Here is a 23,628-nt window from a genome sequence, read left to right as displayed (position 1 = left end):
GAGATCATCTGTTCACCTACTCTGCGTCTCACAAAGACACGGCGGTTGGAACCAAAAATCTCCAATTTGGACTCATCAGACCAAGGGACAGATTCCCACCGGTCTAATGTTCATTGCTCATGTTTCTTGGCCCAAGCAAGTATCTTATTCTTATTGCTGTCCTTTAGTAGTGGTTTCTTTGCAGCAATTTGACCATGAAGGCCTGATGCCCCTGAACAGGCAGTTAACCCACAGTTCCTAGGCCGTCATTGAAAATAAGAATTTGTTTTGCCTAGTTAAAAAAAAGGTTAAAAATAAAAAATTCAGTCTCCTCTGAAAAGTTGATGTTAAGATGTGTCTGTTACTTGAACTCTGTGAAGCATTTATTTGGGCTGCAATTTCTGAGGCTGGTAACTTTAATGAGCTTATTCTCTGCAGCAGAGGTAACTCTGGGTCTTCTTTTCATGTAGCGGTCCTCATGAAAGGCAGTTTCATCATAGCGCTTGTTGGTTATTGCGACTGCACTTGAAGAAACTTTCAAAGTTCTTGAGTTTCCCAATTGACTGTCCTTTAAGACAGATTGACTGTCTTAAAGTAATGATGGACTGTCATTTCTCTTTTCTTATTTGAGCTGTTCTTGCCATTATATGGACTTGTTCTTTTACGAAATAGGACCACCAGTTGTTGCCTTCTCACCAAGCTACTTGACTATTGTCCTGTAGCCCATCCTAGCCTTGTGTAGGTCTACAATTTTATCCCTGATGTCCTTACACAGCTCCCTGGTCTTGGCCATTGTGGAGAGGTTGGAGTCTGTTTGATTGAGTGTGTGGACCGGTGTCTTTTATACAGGTAACGAGTTCAAACAGGTGCAGTTAATACAGGTAATGAGTGGAGAACAGGAGGGCTTCTTAAAGAAAAACTAACAGGTCTGTGAGAGCCAGAATTCATACTGGTTGGTAGGTTATCAAATACTTATGTCATGCAATAAAATGCAAATTAATTACTTAAAAATCATACAATGTGATTTTCTGGATTTTTGTTTTAGATTCCGTCTCTCACAGTTGATGTGTACCTATGATAAACATTACAGACCTCTACATGCTTTGTAAACAGGAAAACCTGCAAAATCGGCAGTGTATCAAATACTTGTTCTCCAATTTATAGACTGCTGAAGGTTTTGAAGAACACAGTGTTCTCCATCCTTGGGAAATTAAAAAAATATGGAACTGCCCAGACTGACTAGAGCTGGTCACCAGACCAAACTGAGCGTTCCAGGCAAGAAGGACCTTGGTCAGGGAGGTGACAAAAAACCCAATAACCACACTGACATAACTACAGAGTTCCTTGGCTGAGATGGGAGAACCTGCCAGAAGGACAACAATCTCTACAGCATTTCACAAATTATGGAAGAGTGGCCAGACGGAAGCCACTCCTGAGAAAAAGGCATGACAGCACGCCTGGAGTTTGCAAAAAGGCACGTGAAAGACTCCAAGAGCATAAGACTAAAGAATCAGGGGTTCTATGAGACAAAAATGTAACTCTTTGGCCTGCATGCAAAGCGCTATATCTGGAGAAAACCAGGCACAGCTCATCACCCGTCTAATCCCATCCCTACTGTGAAGCATGGCAGCATCATGCTACTGTATGTGGATGCATTTCAGCGGCAGGGACTGGGAGACTGGTAAGGATAAAGTGGCCCAGCCAAAGCCCAGACCTGAATCCCAATGAACATTTGTGGAAAGACTTGAAGATTGCTGTTCTCCGCTGCTACCCATCTAATTTAACAGCGCTTGAGAAAATCTGCAAGGGAGAATGGGAGAAAATCCCTCAATCCTGATGTGCAAAGCTGTTACAGACATGCAGCAAGTAATCACCACCAAAGGTCCTTCTACAAAGTATTGACTCAGGTTTAAATACTTATGCAAATTAGATTTCCATATTTCATTCAGAATAAATGTGAAAACATTTCTTTGCACTTTTTCATTATGGGACATTTTGTGTAGATGGGTAAGTGGAAAAACAATTTAATCCATTTTGAATTCAGGCTGTAACACAACAAAATATGGAATAAGTAAAGGGGTATGAATACTTGTACAGGCACTGTACATGGGACAATATTTTCCATTTCAATAGCTCCAAATTTCAATGACTTAAACTTCTAAACAACTATAAATTGTAAAAACAGATATTGAAACCATTTAATGAGATGGGATGGTTAAAAGATATGCAACATGAAAATATTGTCCCATTTATATTGTGTAATTTATTTAATTCTGTGATCATTTTAAATAATACATATTTAATTTGTTTGAGTGTCATGCTGAGAACAGAACAATAGTGCTTATTGAGAGGAACATAAATCCAGAATATCATCTCCTCAAACTCACATGCACCCATGTATACAGTACATACACACCTTTATAACCACAATTAGACTAATAGAATTTAACCAGAGAAAGGGAATGTATCATGCTGATTTTATTATGTGCATTGATTAAAGCCTAAACAGCAAATATCCGATGGACTACACTAGTCACTACTACTAGATTATCCTTTTTCCATAGACGTGGAGAGGGGAAATCAATGGGTAAAGTCTTGAGGCTCAGTCTCATCATTCTCCCCTGGTTCATTGCTCCCTGCAGTGGGGACTTTGGCAGCACACTCTGCACTCTTAGTGAAGGGGCGGCCTGGCTGGCCCAATGTCTGACGTGGGCGCTGCTTGCTGTGTGAGATGCGGCTGTGTCCCATACTCTGGGCAGGGGCACCATCTCGTCTCTGGGCAACCATTGCTTGCTGTACCCTGTGCAGATCACAGGATGCCACAAGAGGCTTCCCTATGTCCAGCTGTTTGCTCTCTTGTAGCCACAGCTTCCTGTCCATGTGGGTATAGTGTAGGTCCACCTTTATCACTAAGGATCCCTTTACAACAGGTTGAGAGAAAAAACATAATACAGATTGAATTGATACATTTCTAGATATATAATTGCACATATTAAATATGGGGTTCCAGACATAGTAAACCTACCTGAAGCTTTTGAAGGCCACAAAGTCTGAGGCTACAGTCAGGGTTTTCAGCAACCAAGTTATTTAGCAACAGAGAGTCCATTTCACTTGACCTCCCAGGACTAGAGAATATATCCTCCATTGCCTAAACACAGAAGTCAAGAATAAAATACATCAGGCAACTACAGCAAAACCTGTGATACCCACTTGTTATTTTACAATGTGCATAACAAGTGGCAGACTACTGAAGTAGGGAGAACATAATGCATTGAACCAGTAGATGTCAGTATGCTCCAAGGAATTATTACTTCACAGAAGCAGAAACCTGATAAGCTGTTGTGCCAAAATGTCCTGCTCTTGCTTCTCAGCTATTTCTAATAGCAAGGTTGTCATGAAAGATGAGAGGACATAAGGCAGACTATGAAAACTATGAAAATAACTGCTGTTCATAAGATACAGTGCAATCGTAAAGTATTCAGACCCCTCGACTTTTTCCACATTTTGTTATGTTACAGCCTTACACTAAAATGAATTAAATATTTTTCCCCCCTCATCAATCTACACACTATACTGCAAAATAACAAAGCGAAAACATGTTTTTAGACATTTTGCAAATGTATTAAACATAAAAAACATGAATACCTTATTTACATAAGTATGAAGACTCTTTGCTATGAGCTCAGGTGCGATGTTTCTACAACTTGCTTGGAGTCACCTGTGGTAAATTCAATTGATTGGACATGATTTGGAAAGGCACACACCTGTCTATATAAGGTCCCACAGTTGACAGTGCATGTCAGAGTAAAAACCAAGCCATGAGGTCGAAGTAATTGTCCGTAGAACTCCGATACAGGATTGTGTCAAGGCACAGATCTGGGGAAGGCTACCAAAAAATTACAGCAGCATTGAAGGTCTCCAAGAACACAGTGGCCTCCATCATTCTTAAATGGAAGAAGTTTGGAACTACCGAGACTTCATGGACCTGGCCATCCAGCCAAACTGAGCAATCGGGGGAGAAGGGCCTTGGTTAGGGAGGTGACCAAGAACCCGATGGTCACTGACAGAGCTCCAGAGTTCCTCTGTGGAGATTGGAGAACCTTCCAGAAGGACAACCATCTCTGCAGCACTACACCAAACAGGCCTTTATGGTAGGGGCCAGACGGAAGCCACTCCTCAGTAAAAGGCACATGACAGCCTGCCTGGAGGCACCTAAAGGACTCTCAGACCATGAGAAACAAGATTTTCTGGTCTGATGAAACCAAGATTGAACTCTTTGGCCTGAATGCCAAGCGTCACATCTAGAGGAAACCTGGCACCATCCCTATCCCTATGGTGAAGCATGGTGGTGGCAGCATCATGCTGTGGGGATGTTTTTCAGCGGCAGGGACTGGGAGACCTGTCAGGATAGAGGGAAAGTTGAACGAGCAAAGTACAGAGTGATCCTTGATAAAAACCTGCTCCAGAGCGCTCAGGACCTCAGACTGGGGCAAAGGTTCACCTTGCAACGGGACAACGACCCTAAGCACACAGCCAAGGCAACGCAGGAGTGGCTTCAGGACAAGTCTCTGAATGTCCTTGACTGGCACAGCCAGAGCCCGGACTTGAATCCGATAAAACATCTCTGGAGAGACCTGAAAATATCTGTGCAGCAACACTCCCCATCCAACCTGACAGAGCTCGAGAGGATCTGTAGAGAAGAATGGGAGAAACTCCTCAAATACAGGTGTGCCAAGCACGTAGGGTCATAACCAAGATGACTTGAGGCTGTAATCGCTGCCAAAGGTGCTTCAACAAAGTACTGAGTAAAGGGTCTTATGTAAATGTTATATTTTATTCAATCTTTTTTATACATTTGCCAAAAAAACAAAACTGTTTTTGCTTTGTCATTGTGGGGTATTGTGTGTAGATTGATGAGAGGAAAAAAACAGTTGAATCCATTTTAGAATAATGCTGTAACATAACAAAATCTGGAAAAAGTCAAGGGGTCTGAATACTTTCCGAATGCACTGTATGCCTCAACGGAGGCTCCTCATAGGAGGAAGGGGAGGGTCATCCTCCTCAGTGAATGTATAATAAAAACTTTAATAAATGTATCCTTTTTTGATAAAACTATCCTCAATATAAATGTCGCCAAATAATTTATTTAAATACACTGTTTTGCAACAAAGGCCTACAGTAGCCTCAAAAGCAGTCTAAAGGGTAGCACCATGGTGTAGATGGAGGACAGCTAGTTTCTGTCCTCCTCTGGGTACATTGACTTCAATATAAAACCTAGGTGGCTCATGGTTCTCACCCCTTTCCATAGACTTATACAGTAATTATTATGTCCTCCAACCTATCAGAGCTCTTGCTGCATGAACTGGCATGTTGTCCACCCAATCAAAGGATCCGAGAATTAATCAATTTATGAAATCATAAGCTACTGCTAGCTAGCACTGCAGTGCATAAAATGTAGTGAGTAGGCTCAAAGAGAGAGAAACACAATAGTTGAACAGGTAGCCTAGTGGTTAGAGTGTTGGGCCAGTAACTGAAAGGTTGCTAGAATCTAATCCCTGTGCTGACAAGGTAAAAATCGGTTGTTCTGCCCCTGAGCAAGGCAGTTAACCCACTGTTCCTAGGCCGTCATTGTAAATAAGAATTTGTTCTCAACTGAAAAAAATAATAAGAAAACAATTCTTTAAAATGAAGGCGATGAGGGAGAGAGAGCTATACTTTGTTGTATTATTATTAATTGTTTTACTTTTACTTAGCTAGCGAATGCAGCTATCTAGTTTAGCCTACTCTAACACCCGGCTCAAACAATGAGGGACGTTATGTTAGCTAGCTGGCTATGGCTATCCAACATTGGAACTCTTCCAAGTCAAGGTAACCTTTTGGTTTTATTAATTTATTGCCACAGGGACCTGCCGGTGTAACTGCTAAACTGCTCGCTGACTGTAATGCATGATTGTAGTGGGTTTAGTAATGCGTTAGTAATGATTATAACGTTAACTAATATGGCAACAATGAGGCTTTGTGTAGCGGTTAGCGGTTATGAAGGTTGGGCTTGGAAAGGTTTTTTAGCCTGGTCACAGACAGCTGATTTTTTTCTCTGAAGTTCACAAGTGAAGGGAAAGGTGAGAAGAGGAGAGAGTGTAGAGACGAGAAGGAATTATACAATGATTAAATTGATCATGATGTTTGTATGTGGCTGCTATGAAAGTGAACTATGTGTGCGAGTGATCAGGGGTGTATTCATGCCGCCGATTCTGTTGAAAAACTTTTCTTAAACAGAACCTAACGGGGATAAACATACCTGAATTTGTCCAATAGAAACTCTGGTTTGCAACTGTTAGACTAATGATTACACCCTAGAGCAGCTAGATGCCGGCAAGAATGTGCAGGGTGGTATTAAATGTCTGTCATCTTAATTACTCTAATTTTTCTCTCGACCAAAGCATCTACATTGTAATTTTGCATTCATAGGCTAGGTTGTAGCAACCTCATGATGGGTATAGGGAAATTTTGTGTATAAAGTGGCAGCTTAAACCTATCAATGTTACATTGAGCTGGGTGAATGGAATATGAATCACAGTCATCCAATATGCTGTAATAGAAATAAGGCCATGCTCATAAAGAAAATGCTTCTCCCTCATCTTAAATGGCACCAACCACCACTGCCTCGAGTGTACAGAGGAAAGAGGAGATGATTACATGTGCACTCTTGGCAGCCTTTGTAGCTTCATATACTATATATATATATATATAACATTGTTTTATGAGCAATACATTTCCAAAATTATAAAGAGTAATGCCATGTCAGGATCAGATAAATATCTAAACAACAGTTTTAGCATTGAGATGTGACCACAGCAGGAAATATTTCATACACCTTGTGCAGAACCCACTCTTAGAACCTTCTAAAGTTTAGCACCTAAACACATTTTCAACATTTGGTTTTCAGTTTTGTTGTCAGGGTTACATATATTTCTCAGGTCTCACAAGAAGTTAAAAATTCATTTTAATAAAATATTTATGTGTAGTATCATGTGAAGTCATGCAACTAAATCAAACTGCTTATTAATAAGGGCTGTTTGTACACCATGTCCTGCTCTCTAGGTAGTGTGGCAGGTAGCGGCAAGTAAGAGTGAAGATGTCACTCACAGGTGTGCTCCTCAGAGTGATAGTGCAGTCCTGGGCTCTGGGTCCAGTGGTTTTCACTCTGCCAAAAGCAACCATGACGTTGGAGAACAAGGCTGAGAAGCTGACCTCCACCTGAACTCCACAGGTGAAAATAAGCAACTTCTGATGTGGTAGCTCTTTGTGGGAGAACATCACATAGAAAGACAGTTTTAAGATACAAATTCTACACAACAAAGCATCTCTGCTTTGCATCTCTGCTTTGCATCTCTGCTTTGCATCTCTCAAGGACATGATAAGAAAGTTAGGCAGCCATGTTAAGAAATGTTGCTTTTAAAGGTCGTCATCTTGTCCTTGAAGAAGTTTATAGTAGAAGTTACTATTTCTTCTCATTTATCTGAGCCAGAAATATATATGGGGATTCTGAAGAACTTTAGTGATGACAAAATTCAATTTGAAGAAAGAATACAAGATAAGTATGTTTTTAAGTGATGGGGAAGACAAAAGTATATTCCCTTATGTTATAAATACTGGTACACTGTGAGTGAAATAAGCTGAAAGCTGACTTTAAATATACAAACAAGTTTGCTTTCTGCTATCACCACAAATAAACAGTAAAACCTTGAATGGTGGTGTGATGGTCATTACTCATGCTAAACCACAGTTTGTACATTATAACAGCTACAACCATGTCACATACACAACTGAAAAAGAGTGATTCTTCCTCTTTCTTGTTAAAACTAGCTTAGGGCAAGAAACTGACTTAACAGTTACACGATTTCATAGCAAATGATACACCATGGCTAAAACATCTGAAATAAAAAGAGGACTTGACATACACACAGTCATTTATCAATTGTGAAAAATGGGGTAAAGATCATGTCTGTATTGGGGATATTGTGGTGTGTTAAAGCTTACCGTTGGCCTGTCTCCAGCAGGCGTCTCTCAAATGTAGTTCTCCAGTGTGGCCGGTGGTCCTGATCGGATCTGTGAGGGAGCGAGGCTCCTTTATCATGTGTCTGATTTCCACCGCCTGCTTACCTGTGACGAAAGGGTCTCTGCCCAGATCTGAGGAACAGGTTAAAGGTTAGTCTACGCAACCGAGGTAATAGCTGTCTTAAGGAGTGTTTAATGGTAGGACTGAAATTAAAATAATAATACTATTTGACTGATGTAAAGGCTCCTAAATTATAAACATGTGCACGATATGAGTGAACTTACAGAAATGTTTAGGCAAAAGCATGTATGTAAAAGGCATTGCTGGCCAGATCAGAAACGGATAGAGTGAAATCCTATTCAGGTGTCTGGATATAGGCTTACTCTTATTCTTGCAGAGGATTTGGCTTCAGTACATATTTTAAGCAAGCTGTCTTCGCCATGTTTCTATAAGAGTTGAGTGGACAGCAGTTCAACATCAACTATTTTTCCATTTATAAATAAGTCTAAGACAAGAAGGATATAGATCATAATTCCTCAAAGGAGTTTCTGGGAACGCTGTGTTTATTGTTCATGAAATGGTCTCATGATGTGATTGTGATGTGATCTGTCACTTCAGTGAATACTATTTCCTAGACATGGATACAATTGTAACACTTTCAGAAATGTATTTCAGTTGTAACCCTGAAATATAACCAATTGTGAGTAGGGGTGCAACTCATCTGAGAAATCTTAACATACAGCAAATATCTCTAATCTAAGCCGTGAGGTTCTGTGCCAAGGTTTGACTGTTACAGCCACTGACAACTCATCAGTCAACCTATACAGTACTGTGCCACCACCCCCTTTGATGGGCTGTGTTAAGCTATGCAGGATCACTGTCACTGGAGTTGAGTGACCACAAGAGAGCAGGGTAGGGAGGTACACACACACACACACACACACACACACACACACACACACACACACACACACACACACACACACACACACACACACACACACACACACACACACACACACACACACACACACACACACACACACACACACACACACACACACACACACACACACACACACACGGCAGAGCAGCTGTCTTTAACTCTACCCCTCTCAGGTTTCCTGCTGAGCTATGGCCAGCAGTGTGAATTTCTAGAGAATGAGGTCACAAGCTAATGCAGCTCTGTCGCACAAAGTCATGTTACCAGAGAGACCCATCAAACAAACAAACAAGCACCCAGTGGGGACAGCATGCCTACCCCTCCAAGCTCCGCCCACTGCTACCTGCTGCAGGGTAAACACCAGGGGGAGTAGCCAGTGACGGATAAACATTTAGATGTCAACATGTCTGTACTCCAACAAGTAGACAACAACACGTTCCACACTGACCCTGTTTACAGACACTGCTGTACAGGAGCAATGGAGCCAAAAGCCACACTTCTGCTCTTATTAGCAGGGAATTTAGGATTTCTTGCATAATATCTTGTCATTTCTGTCAAAAGTAATTTTCCTATTTATCAAAAGAAACACTGGGATTTTCAATGTGAGTCATGGATTGGTGTTAATAGTATGTCAAAACATCCATCCTGAAATGTCAGTCACACAGACTGCAGAATGTGGCCACTAGAGGGAAGTGCTAAAAGCAAAGCCACTGTCATACATCAATATATATATATATATATATATATATGTTTTTTATATCAATCATATATTTTTTTATTATAAATTATTAACATTTATGATATCGATAACTGAATTATTGATATAAAAACTATATTTTAAAGACCTTCATGGGGGTGGTATTACATTTGCATGCTCCTACATACAGTGCCTATTGAAAGCATACACACAAGGCCCTTGCACAGTCTTGACATTTGCTGCCTTAAAATGGTATTTTATATTTTTCCTACTGATGTATACAACCTACTCCACATTATCTTTTTTTATCCCTTTTTTCCCCAATTTCATGGCATCCAATTGGTAGTTACAGTCTTGTCCCATCGCTGCAACTCCCGTACGGAGTAATACGATTCTACCAGCTTTATGCAACTCTTAGGGCAACATATATCTATTGTTTTGTCAAAATTGCACAAGGAATTGCTTGGGAATCATTGATGGACAACAATACTCAATGTTTATGTTATCACTGATTTTCAAGCAGATTTAGGCCAAGATTGAGACTACTAGACCATTCAGGAACACTCAACACTTCATGAAAGCCATTGTGGTGTGTCTTTGGCATTAGAATTTGTGTAATTGTTATACTGAAATATAAAACTGTCGCCGGGTTAGGTTTTCAGAAGACTATGGAGGGTTTTCCTCTAACTTTTTACCTGTCCTTTGTTCCTTTCATATTTATTTTGATCCTAACATACTCCCCAGTCCCTGCCAGTAACAAGCGTACCCATAACATGATGCTGCCACCCCAATACTCATTTTCTTCAAAATTATTCACACATGTAATGGCTATCAATGGTGCTTCCACCAAGTATTAACTACGGGGTGTGAAGACATACAGACATTACATTTGTAATCAAGACATTTTCTTTTTGTCTTTTTTATTTTCTATCATTTTACTTTCACTTTAGAAATGGAAAATAATTGAATAAATATTTAGATACAATTTTAGATACAGGTCTAAGTCTTAATTATGCTAAATATATGCTAATATTTTTTTTATATATATCAATAATTGTATTTTTGATATGAGTAATGTCATTTTCAATAACAATAATTCAGATTTTCAATATCCATTTTTTATATATCTATAACTCCACATAGGATTCGATGGTGAATTTTTTTTATATCAATAATATAATTTTCTTGTATAATTAATTTACAAAATGTATGTAAAAAATGGAATTATCGATATCAATAATTCCAATTATCACTATAATAATAATAATAATTTGAGCGTTTTATATTTAAAATTATGAGCAATATCAACAAATAAAATATATATCTACAAATAAAATATATATCAAAAATTAATGTTTTATATAAATCATTTGAATGATTGATTTAAAAAAAATCAAAATGGGTTTCTCCATTGAATCAAATGGGTAATTATTGATATTTAAAATTTGATTATAGATATATATTTTTTTTATTATTGATATCAGCAATTCATTTTTGTATATAAACATTTTTAATTATTGATACAGAAAATTCCATTATTGATATAAAAAATACAAATATTGATGTAAAAAATGCAATTAATATATGTTAAAATGGCTTCCACAAGAGCAAAGCCTATCATACAAGAACACTGACTCTCAGACACCAGCTCCAGGATGTGGGTGACTTTCTCTGGCTGTAGGATGTGCTTGTTCAGATATTTAGTGAAGATTCCGGTGCTCTTCCCTCCGTCCTGTACCTCATAAGCCTCTGCATTTTCACATCTGTTAAGGCAGGTCATTTAGATTTCAGGCCATGAATGAACACTCATAAATCAATTGTTGTTACATAGAGTAAAAATACATACGTGGCATATCCATACACTGTGTTTCCCATTGGTACCAAGGGCCTGATTTCAGAAGCTATGCAATCTAGGTTGTACCTGAAAATAAAAATATGCAACTTAACACCTGTTTTAGCAGTGGTAGAAAAAGTAATAAATTGTCATACTCGAGTAAAAGTATAGATATCTTAATAGGAAGTTACTCAAGTAAAAGTAACCCAGTAAAATACTACTTGAGCAAAAGTCAGCAAAAGTATTTGGTTCTATATATACTTAAGTATCAAAAGTAAATGTAAAATTATTTCAAATTCCTTCTATTAAGCAAAGCAAGTGGCACTATTTTGTTATTTTTTATTTATGGATATCCAGGGGCACACTCCAACACTCAGATATCATTTACAAAATATGCATTTGTGTTTAGTGAGTCCGCCAGATCAAAAGGGATGACAATGTGTTTTCTTGATAGTGCGTGAATTGGACAAGTTTCCTGTCCTGCTAAGCATTCAAAATGTAACAAGTACTTTTGTGTATCAGGTAAAATGTATGGAGTAAAATGTACATTATTTTCTTTAAGAATGTAGTGAAGTAAAATTCATCTGCTTGTGTTTTGTGTTAGCCTTATTTGTCTTCTGATGTGATATTTTTTCTTTCAATCAATGGAATTGTAGACTTCTTAAAATGTTAAATAGGCTTGCGAAAGTATTCACCCCCCTTGGCATTTTTCCTATTATGTTGCCTTACAACCTGGAATTAAAATGTATTTTGGGGGGGTTTTATCATCTGGTTTACACAACATGTCTACCACTTTGAAAATGCAAAATATTTTTTATTGTGAAACAAACAAGAAATAAGACAAAAAAACTGAACTTGAGCGTGCATAACTATTCACCCCCCCCCTAAAGTCAATACTTCGTAAAGTCACCTTTTGCAGATATTACAGCTGCAAGTCTCTTGGGGTATGTCTCTATAAGCTTGGCACATCTAGCCACTTGGATTTTTGCCCATTCTTCAAGGCAAAACTGATCCAGCTCCTTCAAGTTGGATGAGTTCCGCAGATGTACAGCAATCTTTAAGTCATACCACAGATTCTCAATTGGATTGACGTCTGGGATTTGATTAGGCCATTCCAAGACATTTAAATGTTCCCCTTAAACCACTCAAATGTTGCTTTAGCATTATGCTTAGGGTTTTGGTCCTGCTGGAAGGTGAACTTCCGTCCCAGTCTCAAATCTCCGGAAGACTGAAGCAGGTCTCCCTCAAGAATTTCCCTGTATTTAGCGCCATCCATCATTCTTTCAATTCTGACCAGTTTCCCAGTCCCTGCCGATGAAAAACATCTCCATAGCATGATGCTGCCACCACCATGATCCACTGTGGGGATGGTGTTCTCAGGGTAATGAGATGTTGAGTTTGCGCCAGACATAGCGTTTTCCTTGATGGCCAAAAAGCTCAATTTTAGTCTCATTTGACCAGAGTACCTTCTTCCATATGTTTGGGGAGTCTCCCACATGCCTTTTGGCAAACACCAAACATGTTTGCTTATTTTTTTCTTGTTTGCTTATTTTTTTCTGGCCACTCTTCCGTAAAGCCCAGCTCTGTGGAGTGTATGGCTTAAAGTGATCCTATGGACAGATACTCTAATCTCCGCTGTGGAGCTTTGCAGCTCCTTCATGGATATCTTTGGTCTCTTTGTTGCCTCTCCGATTAATGGCCTCCTTGCCTGGTCCGGGAGTTTTGGTGGGTGGCCCTCTCTTGGCAGGTTTGTTGTGGCACCATATTCTTCCATTGTTTAATAATGGATTTAATGGTTCTCCATGGGATGTTCAAAGTTTCTGATATTTTTTATAACCCAACCCAGATCTGTACTTCTCCTCAACTTTGTCCCTGACCTGTTTGGAGAGCTCCTTGGTCTTCATGGTGCCACTTGCTTTGTGGTGCCCCTTGCTTAGTGGTGTTGCAGACTCTGGGGTCTTTCAGAACAGGTTTATATATATACTGAGATCATGTGACAGATCATTTGACACTTAAATCAAATCTGCCTGTGTGCAAACTGATTATGTGACTTCTGAAGATAATTGTTTGCACCAGATCTTATTTAGGAGATTCATAGCGAAGGGGGTGAATACATATGCACGCACCACTTTTCCTTTTTTTCCTGTCACTTTACCAATTTTTACTATTTTGTGTATGTCCATTACATGAAATCCAAATAAAAATCCATTTAAATTACAGGTTGTAATGCAACAAAATAGGGAAAACATCAAGGGGGTGAATACTTTTGCAATTCACTGTCGAGCAACAAACAATGACATGAGGTGTCCATCAGGAGGCCTACCATGTTCTGCAGGTGTCTAGTAAGACCACATTCAATGCAGTCCGTCTCTCCTGCATCTTGCGCATGATCCTCTGTACACAGACACAGTTCTCTGAACGGTATGATCGTGGAGCATCTATGGCCACCAGATAGTTTCTCCCTAAACGTTCGTACCCATGACCAGCATAGTAGAACAGGGCTGTGGGGGATAGCATTATGTTAGTTGTATATTTTGTGTGTATTTCAGTTATACACCAAAATAACTATTTAGTTATTTAGCATTGATCACTGTTAATTAATCAGATTAAAATCAAATCGGTGGCAAACTCATGTTACATGGCGTGAACAGGAAAAGCAAAGTCTCTCATAGGCATAAGGGTAAATTCAGAGCACCCGATACTCCAGTTCAGCGAGCGGTACAGATCTAATATGGCATCTGTCAAACAAGGCTCCATGTTTCATTTTAGCAATCATATACTGTAGAATATCACACAACAGTAATCCTGTCCTTCATCAATAAAATATGATGTTGCTTGTGCTCTATATATTGGGTTGCAAAGGGAGGGTATGTTACTACCAGTCAACTACCAGAGTTTTGGTATCCTTCAAGGATTTTATGTAATATATCACAAGACATCTAGTGGCCCTTCTGGGTACTGGCATTTTCTCTTGAACCATATGGTGTATCTACTAGAAATGTATGGACAATATGGGCACCAATATAAAAATATATATATACTATGTATGAATAAAAAAATAAAAAAAGTTATCCAAGTATAAATCACAAAGGTTATGATAGATTGCCATAGATTTTCTGTTAATTACCAAAATGACTGAAGAGTCCAGTAACTTTGGTAAACTACCGGAAGATTTGCATCCCTGTGCAGCTGAGTTGAGTAATTTCAAGTAGCATGTTTTGAATCTGTAAACTGTGCAGGTCCCTTAAAGCTCCTAGAAAATCCAGATCGCTACTTTTCAGATTGGTTTTCATATTAAGCTGACCTCGTTTTCTATAACAGTCATACAACACACAAGCATGGATTATTAGATGAGACAAAAAATGTCAAACTCTTACAAATGTTTACATGCCACATAAAATGTAATGCTCTTATTTGACTCAAATATAAAAAGGAAAATAATCTGACAGTTGCTAGGTTGCTAAAGGCCCTTTACAGGTGCTAAATAAATCTGCCAAGTCAAAGTGCTATAGGCCTCAGAAACAGCCAGTGGTGGAAAAAGTGCCCGATTTTCATACTTGAGTAAAAGTAAAGATGCCTTAATAGAAAATTACTCAGGGAAAAGTGAAAGTTACCCAGTAAAATACTACTTGAGTAAAAGTATAAACGTATTTGGTTTCAAATATACTTAATTATCAAAAGTAAATAGAGTTGCTAAAATATAGTATATATAGTATAAATCAATTTAATACTTACATTAAGCAAACTAGACAGCAAAAAAAAATATATACTGATAGCCAGGGGACATGCTCCAACACTCAGACATCATTTAAAAATGAGGCATGTGTTTAGTGAGTCAGTCAGATCAGAGGCAGTAGAGATGATCAAAGATGTTCTATTGAGAAGTGTCTTAATTAGACAGTTTTCCTGTCCTGCTAAGCATTCAAAATGTAATGAGTACTTTTGGGTGTCAGGGAAAATGTAAAAAGTTGTCAAAAATATAAATAGTCAAGTAAAATACAGATACCCCAAAAGACTACTTAAGTAGTACTTTCAAGTACTTCACACCACAGGAAACAGCTATACATAGCAAGGCATCTCTCTCCAAACACTACAGGCCCAAGCTTCTCCTTTCCACCTCTTATTTGCCTGCTAAACCAAACTCTCACACCAAGCTACTAATAAGATCTCTAAGCAGCAGCATAGGATTATGCGAGATCAACCAAAACGGGCAGAATACGTTTAAAGGGAGCTTAACAAGACTACGATGTCTGGTTTCAGCATAACAGAGAAATATTTTTGTATGCATTTGCAACTTTTCAGTGAATAGTGTCATCGTTAGCTTTCTAGAGTCTCTGAAAAACCCTCAATTCAAAATACATTCTCCCTTGTAATGTAACCACCAGAACAGTATTGAACTCACCATACACGCCCCTGTCAAGCAGGAGAAGGAACTTGTCAATAGCCGCCAGCATCTCCTCCCTGGTGAGATCCAGTAGAGACACCACTCTGAAGCCCAGCTGCTGCAGCAGGTTGGCCAGCTCATGGACATCCATAGTGGGGGCCATCAGGTCCGGATGGTGGGAGTAGTTGAGGTTACCAATAAGCAGGGCCACTTTGTCAGTCGCTGGACGAAAAGACCATGGTGGAATTTGTAATCAGGGTCACCTTACTGTACTTTGAGAACAGCTAATTAATTCTACTATAGAAACATGAAACCACACATATCAGGAAATACTGGTACAACAGTTCCCCACTTCAATGACATAATGCTCAAACCCCATTCTAGGAATACCTCAGACCAGTGGTTAAGGGCACTGTACTGCAGCGCCAGCTGTGCCATCAGAGACTCTGGGTTCGCGCCCAGGCTCTGTCGTAACCGGCCGCGACCGGGAGTTCCGTGCGGCGATGCACAATTGGCCTAGCGTCGTCCGGGTTAGGAAGGGCTTGGCCGGTAGGGATGTCCTTGTCTCATCGCGCACCAGCGACTCCTGTGGCGGGCCGGGCGCAGTGCGCACTAACCAAGGTTGCCAGGTGCACGGTGTTTCCTCCGACACATTGGTGCGGCTGGCTTCCGGTTGGATGCGCGCGCTGTGTTAAGAAGCTGTCATGCTGGTAAAAGAGGACCCAAAAGCGACTTAACAGAAGCAGAGTTTAATAATGTTCAAAACGGAATAACTGACATCCTCTAGATTTGTAGAGGGGAAAACAACTGGAGAAGCGGCCACAGACTGCAGGTCGCTTCGGGTAGGCGCAGGCCGTAGTCGACTGAGACACCTGCTCACACGCAGCGTCTGATGAAGGCACAAAACACGACAGAACAGGGTGATACACAATCACGGCAAAAAAACACGACAGGACAGGGCGAAACGCAATCACAGCATGGAATATACAATATAAGGAACCGACGGCACAGGAACGGAACACAAAGGAATAAATAGGGACTCTAATCAGGGGAAAGGATCGGGAACAGGTGTGGGAAGACTAAATGATGATTAGGGGAATAGGAACAGCTGGGAGCAGGAACGGAACGATAGAGAGAAGAGAGAGCGAGAGAGTGAGAGAGGGAGGGGGAGAGAGAGGGCTAGAAGGAGGGAAAGAACCAAATAAGACCAGCAGAGGGAAACGAATAGAATGGGAAGCACAGGGACAAGACAAGATAATAAATGACAAACATGACAGTACCCCCCACTCACCGAGCGCCTCCTGGCGCTCTCGAGGAGGAACACTGGCGGCAACGGAGGAAATCATAGATCAAACGGTCCAGCACATCCCGAGAAAGAACCCAACTCCTCTCCTCAGGACCGTAACGAAAAACGATAAAAAGGGAAACTAGGGTACTACTCTAAAAAAAAAATGAGAACTAGGGACAGACTGAGACACAGCAAGGGCAGGGACAAGAACAGGAGAGATGCGATGGCAGGGAACAGACTGAGACCCAGCAAGACCAGGAACAGAAGCAGAAAAAAAATTACCAGACTTCTTCTGCGCGCAGTCTGAACACGCAGCCACGAAACGGCGCGTGTCACGCTCCTGAGTCGGCCACCAAAAGCGCTGGCGAATAGACGCAAGAGTGCCTCGAACACCGGGATGACCAGCTAACTTGGCAGAGTGAGCCCACTGAAGAACAGCCAGACGAGTGGAAACAGGAACGAAAAGGAGGTTACTAGGACAAGCGCGCGGCGACGCAGTGTGCGTGAGTGCTTGCTTAACCTGTCTTTCAATTCCCAGACTGTCAACCCGACAACACGCCCATAAGGAAGAATCCCCTCGGGATCAGTAGAAGCCACAGAAGAACTAAACAGACGGGATAAGGCATCAGGCTTGGTGTTCTTGCTACCCGGACGGTAAGAAATCACAAACTCGAAACGAGCGAAAAACAACGCCCAACGAGCTTGACGGGCATTAAGTCGTTTGGCAGAACGGATGTACTCAAGGTTCTTATGGTCTGTCCAAACGACAAAAGGAACGGTCGCCCCTCCAACCACTGTCGCCATTCGCCTAGGGCTAAGCGGATGGCGAGCAGTTCACGGTTACCCACATCATAGTTGCGCTCAGATGGCGACAGGCGATGAGAAAAATAAGCGCACGGATGAACCTTATCGTCAGACTGGAAGCGCTGGGATAGAATGGCTCCCACGCCTACCTCTGAAGCGTCAACCTCGACAATGAATTGTCTAGTGACGTCAGGAGTAACGAGGATAGGAGCGGACGTAAAACGTTCTTTTAGAAGATCAAAAGCTCCCTGGGCGGAACCGGACCACTTAAAACACGTCTTGACAGAAGTAAGAGCTGTGAGAGGGGCAGCAACTTGACCGAAATTACGAATGAAACGCCGATAGAAATTAGCGAAACCTAAAAAGCGCTGCAACTCGACACGTGACCTTGGAACGGGCCAATCACTGACAGCTTGGACCTTAGCGGAATCCATCTGAATGCCTTCAGCGGAAATAACGGAACCGAGAAAAGTAACGGAGGAGACATGAAAAGAGCACTTCTCAGCCTTTACGTAGAGACAATTCTCTAAAAGGCGCTGTAGAACACGTCGAACGTGCTGAACATGAATCTCGAGTGACGGAGAAAAAATCAGGATATCGTCAAGATAGACAAAAACAAAAATGTTCAGCATGTCTCTCAGAACATCATTAACTAATGCCTGAAAAACAGCTGGCGCATTGGCGAGACCGAACGGCAGAACCCGGTACTCAAAATGCCCTAACGGAGTGTTAAACGCCGTTTTCCACTCGTCCCCCTCTCTGATGCGCACGAGATGGTAAGCGTTACGAAGGTCCAACTTAGTAAAGCACCTGGCTCCCTGCAGAATCTCGAAGGCTGATGACATAAGGGGAAGCGGATAACGATTCTTAACCGTTATGTCATTCAGCCCTCGATAATCCACGCAGGGGCGCAGAGTACCGTCCTTCTTCTTAACAAAAAGAACCCCGCCCGGCCGGAGAAGAAGAAGGCACTATGGTACCGGCGTCAAGAGACACAGACAAATAATCCTCGAGAGCCTTACGTTCGGGAGCCGACAGAGAGTATAGTCTACCTCGAGGAGGCGTGGTCCCTGGAAGGAGATCAATACTACAATCATACGACCGGTGAGGAGGAAGGGAGTTGGCTCGGGACCGACTGAAGACCGTGCGCAGATCATGATATTCCTCCGGCACTCCTGTCAAATCGCCAGGTTCCTCCTGAGAAGTAGGGAGAGAAGAAACGGGAGGGATGGCAGACATTAAACACTTCACATGACAAGAAACGTTCCAGGATAGGATAGAATTACTAGACCAATTAATAGAAGGATTATGACATACTAGCCAGGGATGACCCAAAACAACAGGTGTAAACGGTGAACGGAAAATCAAAAAAGAAATAGTCTCACTGTGGTTACCAGATACTGTGAGAGTTAAAGGTAGTGTCTCAAATTTGATACTGGGAAGATGACTACCATCTAAGGCAAACATGGGCGTAGGCTTGTCTAACGGTCTGAAAGGAATGTTATGTTTCCGAACCCATGCTTCGTCCATGAAACAACCCTCAGCCCCAGAGTCAATCAAGGCACTGCATGTAGCACCCGAACCGGTCCAGCGTAGATGGACCGACATAGTAGTACAAGATCTAGATGAAGGGACCTGAGTAGTAGCGCTCACCAGTAGCCCTCCGCTTACTGATGGGCTCTGGCCTCTTACTGGACATGAATTAACAAAATGTCCAGCAACTCCGCAATAGAGGCACAGGCGGTTGGTGATCCTCCGTTCCCTCTCCTTAGTCGAGATGCGAATCCCTCCCAGCTGCATGGGCTCAGTCTCAAAGCCAGCGGAGGGAGATGGTTGCGATGCGGAGCAGGGAAACACCGTTGATGCGAGCTCTCTTCCACGAGCCCGGTGACGAAGATCTACCCGTCGTTCTATGCGGATGGCGAGAGCAATCAAAGAGTCCACATCTGAAGGAACCTCCCGGGAGAGAATCTCATCCTTAACCACTGCGTGGAGTCCCTCCAGAAAACGAGCGAGCAGCGCCGGCTCGTTCCACTCACTAGAGGCAGCAAGAGTGCGAAACTCAATGGAATAATCCGTTATGGACCGTTCACCTTGGCATAAGGAAGCCAGGGCCCTAGAAGCCTCCCCACCAAAAACTGAACGGTCAAAAACCCGAATCATCTCCTCTTTAAAGTTCTGGAATTTGTTAGAGCAATCAGCCCTTGCCTCCCAGATAGCTGTGCCCCATTCTCGAGCCCGGCCAGTAAGGAGTGAAATGACGTAAGCAACTCGAGCTCTCTCTCAGAGTATGTGTTGGGTTGGAGAGAGAACACAATCTCACACTGCGTGAGAAAGGAGCGGCACTCAGTGGGCTGCCCGGAGTAGCAAGGTGGGTTATTAACCCTAGGTTCTGGAGGCTCGGCAGGCCAGGAAGTAACAGGTGGCACGAGACGTAGACTCTGGAACTGTCCAGAGAGGTCGGAAACCTGAGCGGCCAGGTTCTCCACGGCATGGCGAGCAGCAGACAATTCCTGCTCGTGTCTGCCGAGCATGGCTCCTTGGATCTTGACGGCAGTGTAAACAGCGTCTGAAGTCGCTGGGTCCATTCCTTGGTCGGTTCCTTCTGTCATGCTGGTAAAAGAGGACCCAAAAGCGACTTAACAGAAGCAGAGTTTAATAATGTTCAAAACGGAATAACTGACATCCTCTAGATTTGTAGAGGGGAAAACAACTGGAGAAGCGGCCACAGACTGCAGGTCGCCGGGTAGGCGCAGGCCGTAGTCGACTGAGACACCTGCTCACACGCAGCGTCTGATGAAGGCACAAAACACGACAGAACAGGGTGATACACAATCACGGCAAAAACACGACAGGACAGGGCGAAACGCAATCACAGCATGGAATATACAATATAAGGAACCGACGGCACAGGAACGGAACACAAAGGAATAAATAGGGACTCTAATCAGGGGAAAGGATCGGGAACAGGTGTGGGAAGACTAAATGATGATTAGGGGAATAGGAACAGCTGGGAGCAGGAACGGAACGATAGAGAGAAGAGAGAGCGAGAGAGTGAGAGAGGGAGGGGGAGAGAGAGGGCTAGAAGGAGGGAAAGAACCAAATAAGACCAGCAGAGGGAAACGAATAGAATGGGAAGCACAGGGACAAGACAAGATAATAAATGACAAACATGACAGAAGCAGTGCGGCTTGGTTGGGTTGTGTATCGGAGGACGCATGACTTTCAACCTTCGTCTCTCCCGAGCCCGTAGGGGAATTGTAGCGATGAGACAAGATAGTGGCTACTAAAACAATTGGATACCACGAAATTGGGGAGAAAAGGGGGTAAAATTCAAAAAATAACAAATAAAATAAAAAGAAAACACTGTATTTCCACTGACCCCTACCTGTGAGTTGATTAGTTGGCACTGAAAGAAATGGAAAAATACTAAAAGTTATAATCAGTGCATAACCTAACACTTCACACTTCAATCTGTTAACACAACAAACAAGCAATATGAGAGTGTAAAAGGACTCCTAGTTTTCATTCAATCTGGTTGGGTCAAATTCATAAAGATTTTGAAATATGAATGTTGTTGATGTGCCAACATGTAGAAAACACATACAAAGGGGAACCTACATCCAAAGGCTAGTTCCTTTACCACTTTGTAGAGCCTGAAAACTTCTAGTACAGTCTTTAACAAAGGGAAAGTACCTTAAATCGTCAGCGGAATGGAAAGACCCACTTGTGGGAAGGATGTGCAGAAATCTGAACTTACCGCTATTCCACTAGCTCAGTGAAAAGTGGGGAATTACTTTCCAGTGAATTATGTGGTAGACTTTGTCAGGGAATATATAAAACGCTAATAGTAAAGCTCATGCCACTGAAAACGTAAAATAACTGCTGCTAGTGCTTTGTCATGTGCTACTGTGAGAATTTCATATTCACTATTGCACATCTGTTTATAATTACAGAGCAGTATTCACAAAAGACTTGGCTATATGACATCATCATTCACAGTATGTTCAATTCATGTAAACATTATTTCCTTTTTGTTGCCCAGATGCCCTTCAAGTAGCATCCCACTTCCATTTACCTATTTCAACATCAGCTGCCTCTGTCCATCTCTCCTCTTGAACATTGGATACATAGCAGAGATATGTTCCTCTATGGTCTGACTCTGCATTCTCTATCTACAAGGGACACAATCAAATGCATTCACATCACTGTTTGGCTCTACTCATACATATTAAGACTTCTCTCCTAGAATTTAAACCTCATGTTAAATATGAATTAAGTTATTCTAAATTACAATGTTTACATAGGACAAGTGGTGTATTGGAGGGTAAACACAAGTAAACACAGTTAACCCACTTTTTTTTGCTCTGCACTTGTCACTCACTTTCTGGGGGAAATTGCATTGAAAATATAGGAAAAGTACATTTTTTCGTCTCAACCAGAGTTTTCACACCAATTTTTTTACCACTCCATCACTAAATAGGAATGGTGAAGCATGGTATCTCAGCCAGCAAATGATAAGACAGAGTAAACACAATGACCTGAGTGCAGGAGTAGATAAACACTGGTGTTACCTGCAGTGTGTCCATGGTCTTGCCCAACAGAGGATGTCCATTTCTGTACCACTGGTAGTGAGGGGTGGGAATGCCAAAGGCGATGCAGCTGAGGGTGAGTCTCTCCCCTTGTCTGACAGTCTGTGGTGCAGGGTGTACAGCGATATGGGGCTCCCCTCGCCATGCTACTGGGAGACCTGAAGAAAAAAAATAAGAAAAAATGCAATAGCAATACATTATAGGCAAAACAGTGCTCTAAATTGATCAAGGAAGATTTAATAACCTGTATTACAAACATGTTATTATCTTAGAACTGGTAACTAATATAGGGGATTTCTATACCTGGTTTAGCAATGTCCAGGACCTTTACTGTGACCCATTTACTGAACACACAGTTGCAGAACTGGTCATTCACGCGACAAATGTAGAGCTGAGACCTCTGGGCTGTGACAATCAGATCTGCTCTGGTCCCACCAAATACCTAAAAAACATTAAACATTTCATTGGATATATACTGTGTTACTCTATGAATTGACAACATAATACTGTGTCAGACAAGAATGACAAAAATCCTCAACAACCACATACCTCCTCTTTACTAGACTTGAACCACTGGTAGTTCAGGATACCGGTTCCCTCTGCTCTCACACTCAGAGTCACCTTATAGCTCCGTGGTACATACACAGAAACAGGATGCTGCACAATGACGATGTCTGAAAATGTAAATTTATAAAGTGATAAGTGATTAAAGGGCCAATCCGCAGTTGAAACTATAACAAAGCCAACACCCCGCCTCTGTGTTGGTAAAAACCTGAGGGATGCAAGGGCTACGCAGTGTTTGTTAACATTTACAATGTTTACAAACATTGGAGTAAAACAACCTTATATTTTGGGTGTGACATTTGAACTAAGCTCATGAAGTTATATTCTTCAAGAATCACTATGTATACATCATTAATTTATAAGTCTAAAAATAGATAGCCCCTTTCGCAGTTACTGTAGGATAAGTTCAATAACATAATATTATGCTTTGTTATTCAAAATATTGTTATGTCAGTGTACTGATAAAATGGAACATAGTTAACTT

The 23,628-nt window shown here is 41.5% G+C and overlaps 1 protein-coding gene across 6 annotated transcripts in view; it reads right to left on the bottom strand.

Annotated features, from left to right (window-relative positions):
• Positions 1-1,987: 1,987 nt before the first annotated feature.
• Positions 1,988-23,628, bottom strand: part of LOC124001178 (mucosa-associated lymphoid tissue lymphoma translocation protein 1-like) — a 32,275-nt gene continuing 10,634 nt past the window's right edge. For 2 of the 6 annotated variants that reach the window (XM_046307785.1, XM_046307791.1), the window contains 13 exons: positions 23,130-23,254; positions 22,884-23,022; positions 22,563-22,738; positions 22,067-22,163; positions 21,377-21,397; positions 15,915-16,118; positions 13,836-14,013; positions 11,525-11,599; positions 11,302-11,441; positions 8,020-8,169; positions 7,126-7,280; positions 3,005-3,127; positions 1,988-2,898 (listed from right to left, as the gene is read on the bottom strand). In XM_046307785.1, the coding sequence (XP_046163741.1) occupies positions 2,560-2,898; positions 3,005-3,127; positions 7,126-7,280; positions 8,020-8,169; positions 11,302-11,441; positions 11,525-11,599; positions 13,836-14,013; positions 15,915-16,118; positions 21,377-21,397; positions 22,067-22,163; positions 22,563-22,738; positions 22,884-23,022; positions 23,130-23,254 (1,922 nt within the window). In that variant the 3' untranslated portion in view covers positions 1,988-2,559. Of the gene's footprint in view, positions 2,899-3,004; positions 3,128-3,644; positions 3,698-7,125; positions 7,281-8,019; positions 8,170-11,301; positions 11,442-11,524; positions 11,600-13,835; positions 14,014-15,914; positions 16,119-21,376; positions 21,398-22,066; positions 22,164-22,562; positions 22,739-22,883; positions 23,023-23,129; positions 23,255-23,628 lie in introns of those variants that run through there. The other 4 variants (XM_046307798.1, XR_006832749.1, XM_046307816.1 and 1 more) reach the window with 4 other exon arrangements.

The sequence above is a fragment of the Oncorhynchus gorbuscha genome, linkage group LG02 (genome assembly GCF_021184085.1).
Source record: "Oncorhynchus gorbuscha isolate QuinsamMale2020 ecotype Even-year linkage group LG02, OgorEven_v1.0, whole genome shotgun sequence".
NCBI lineage: Eukaryota > Metazoa > Chordata > Actinopteri > Salmoniformes > Salmonidae > Oncorhynchus > Oncorhynchus gorbuscha.
This window is presented reverse-complemented; position numbering and strand designations above follow the sequence as displayed.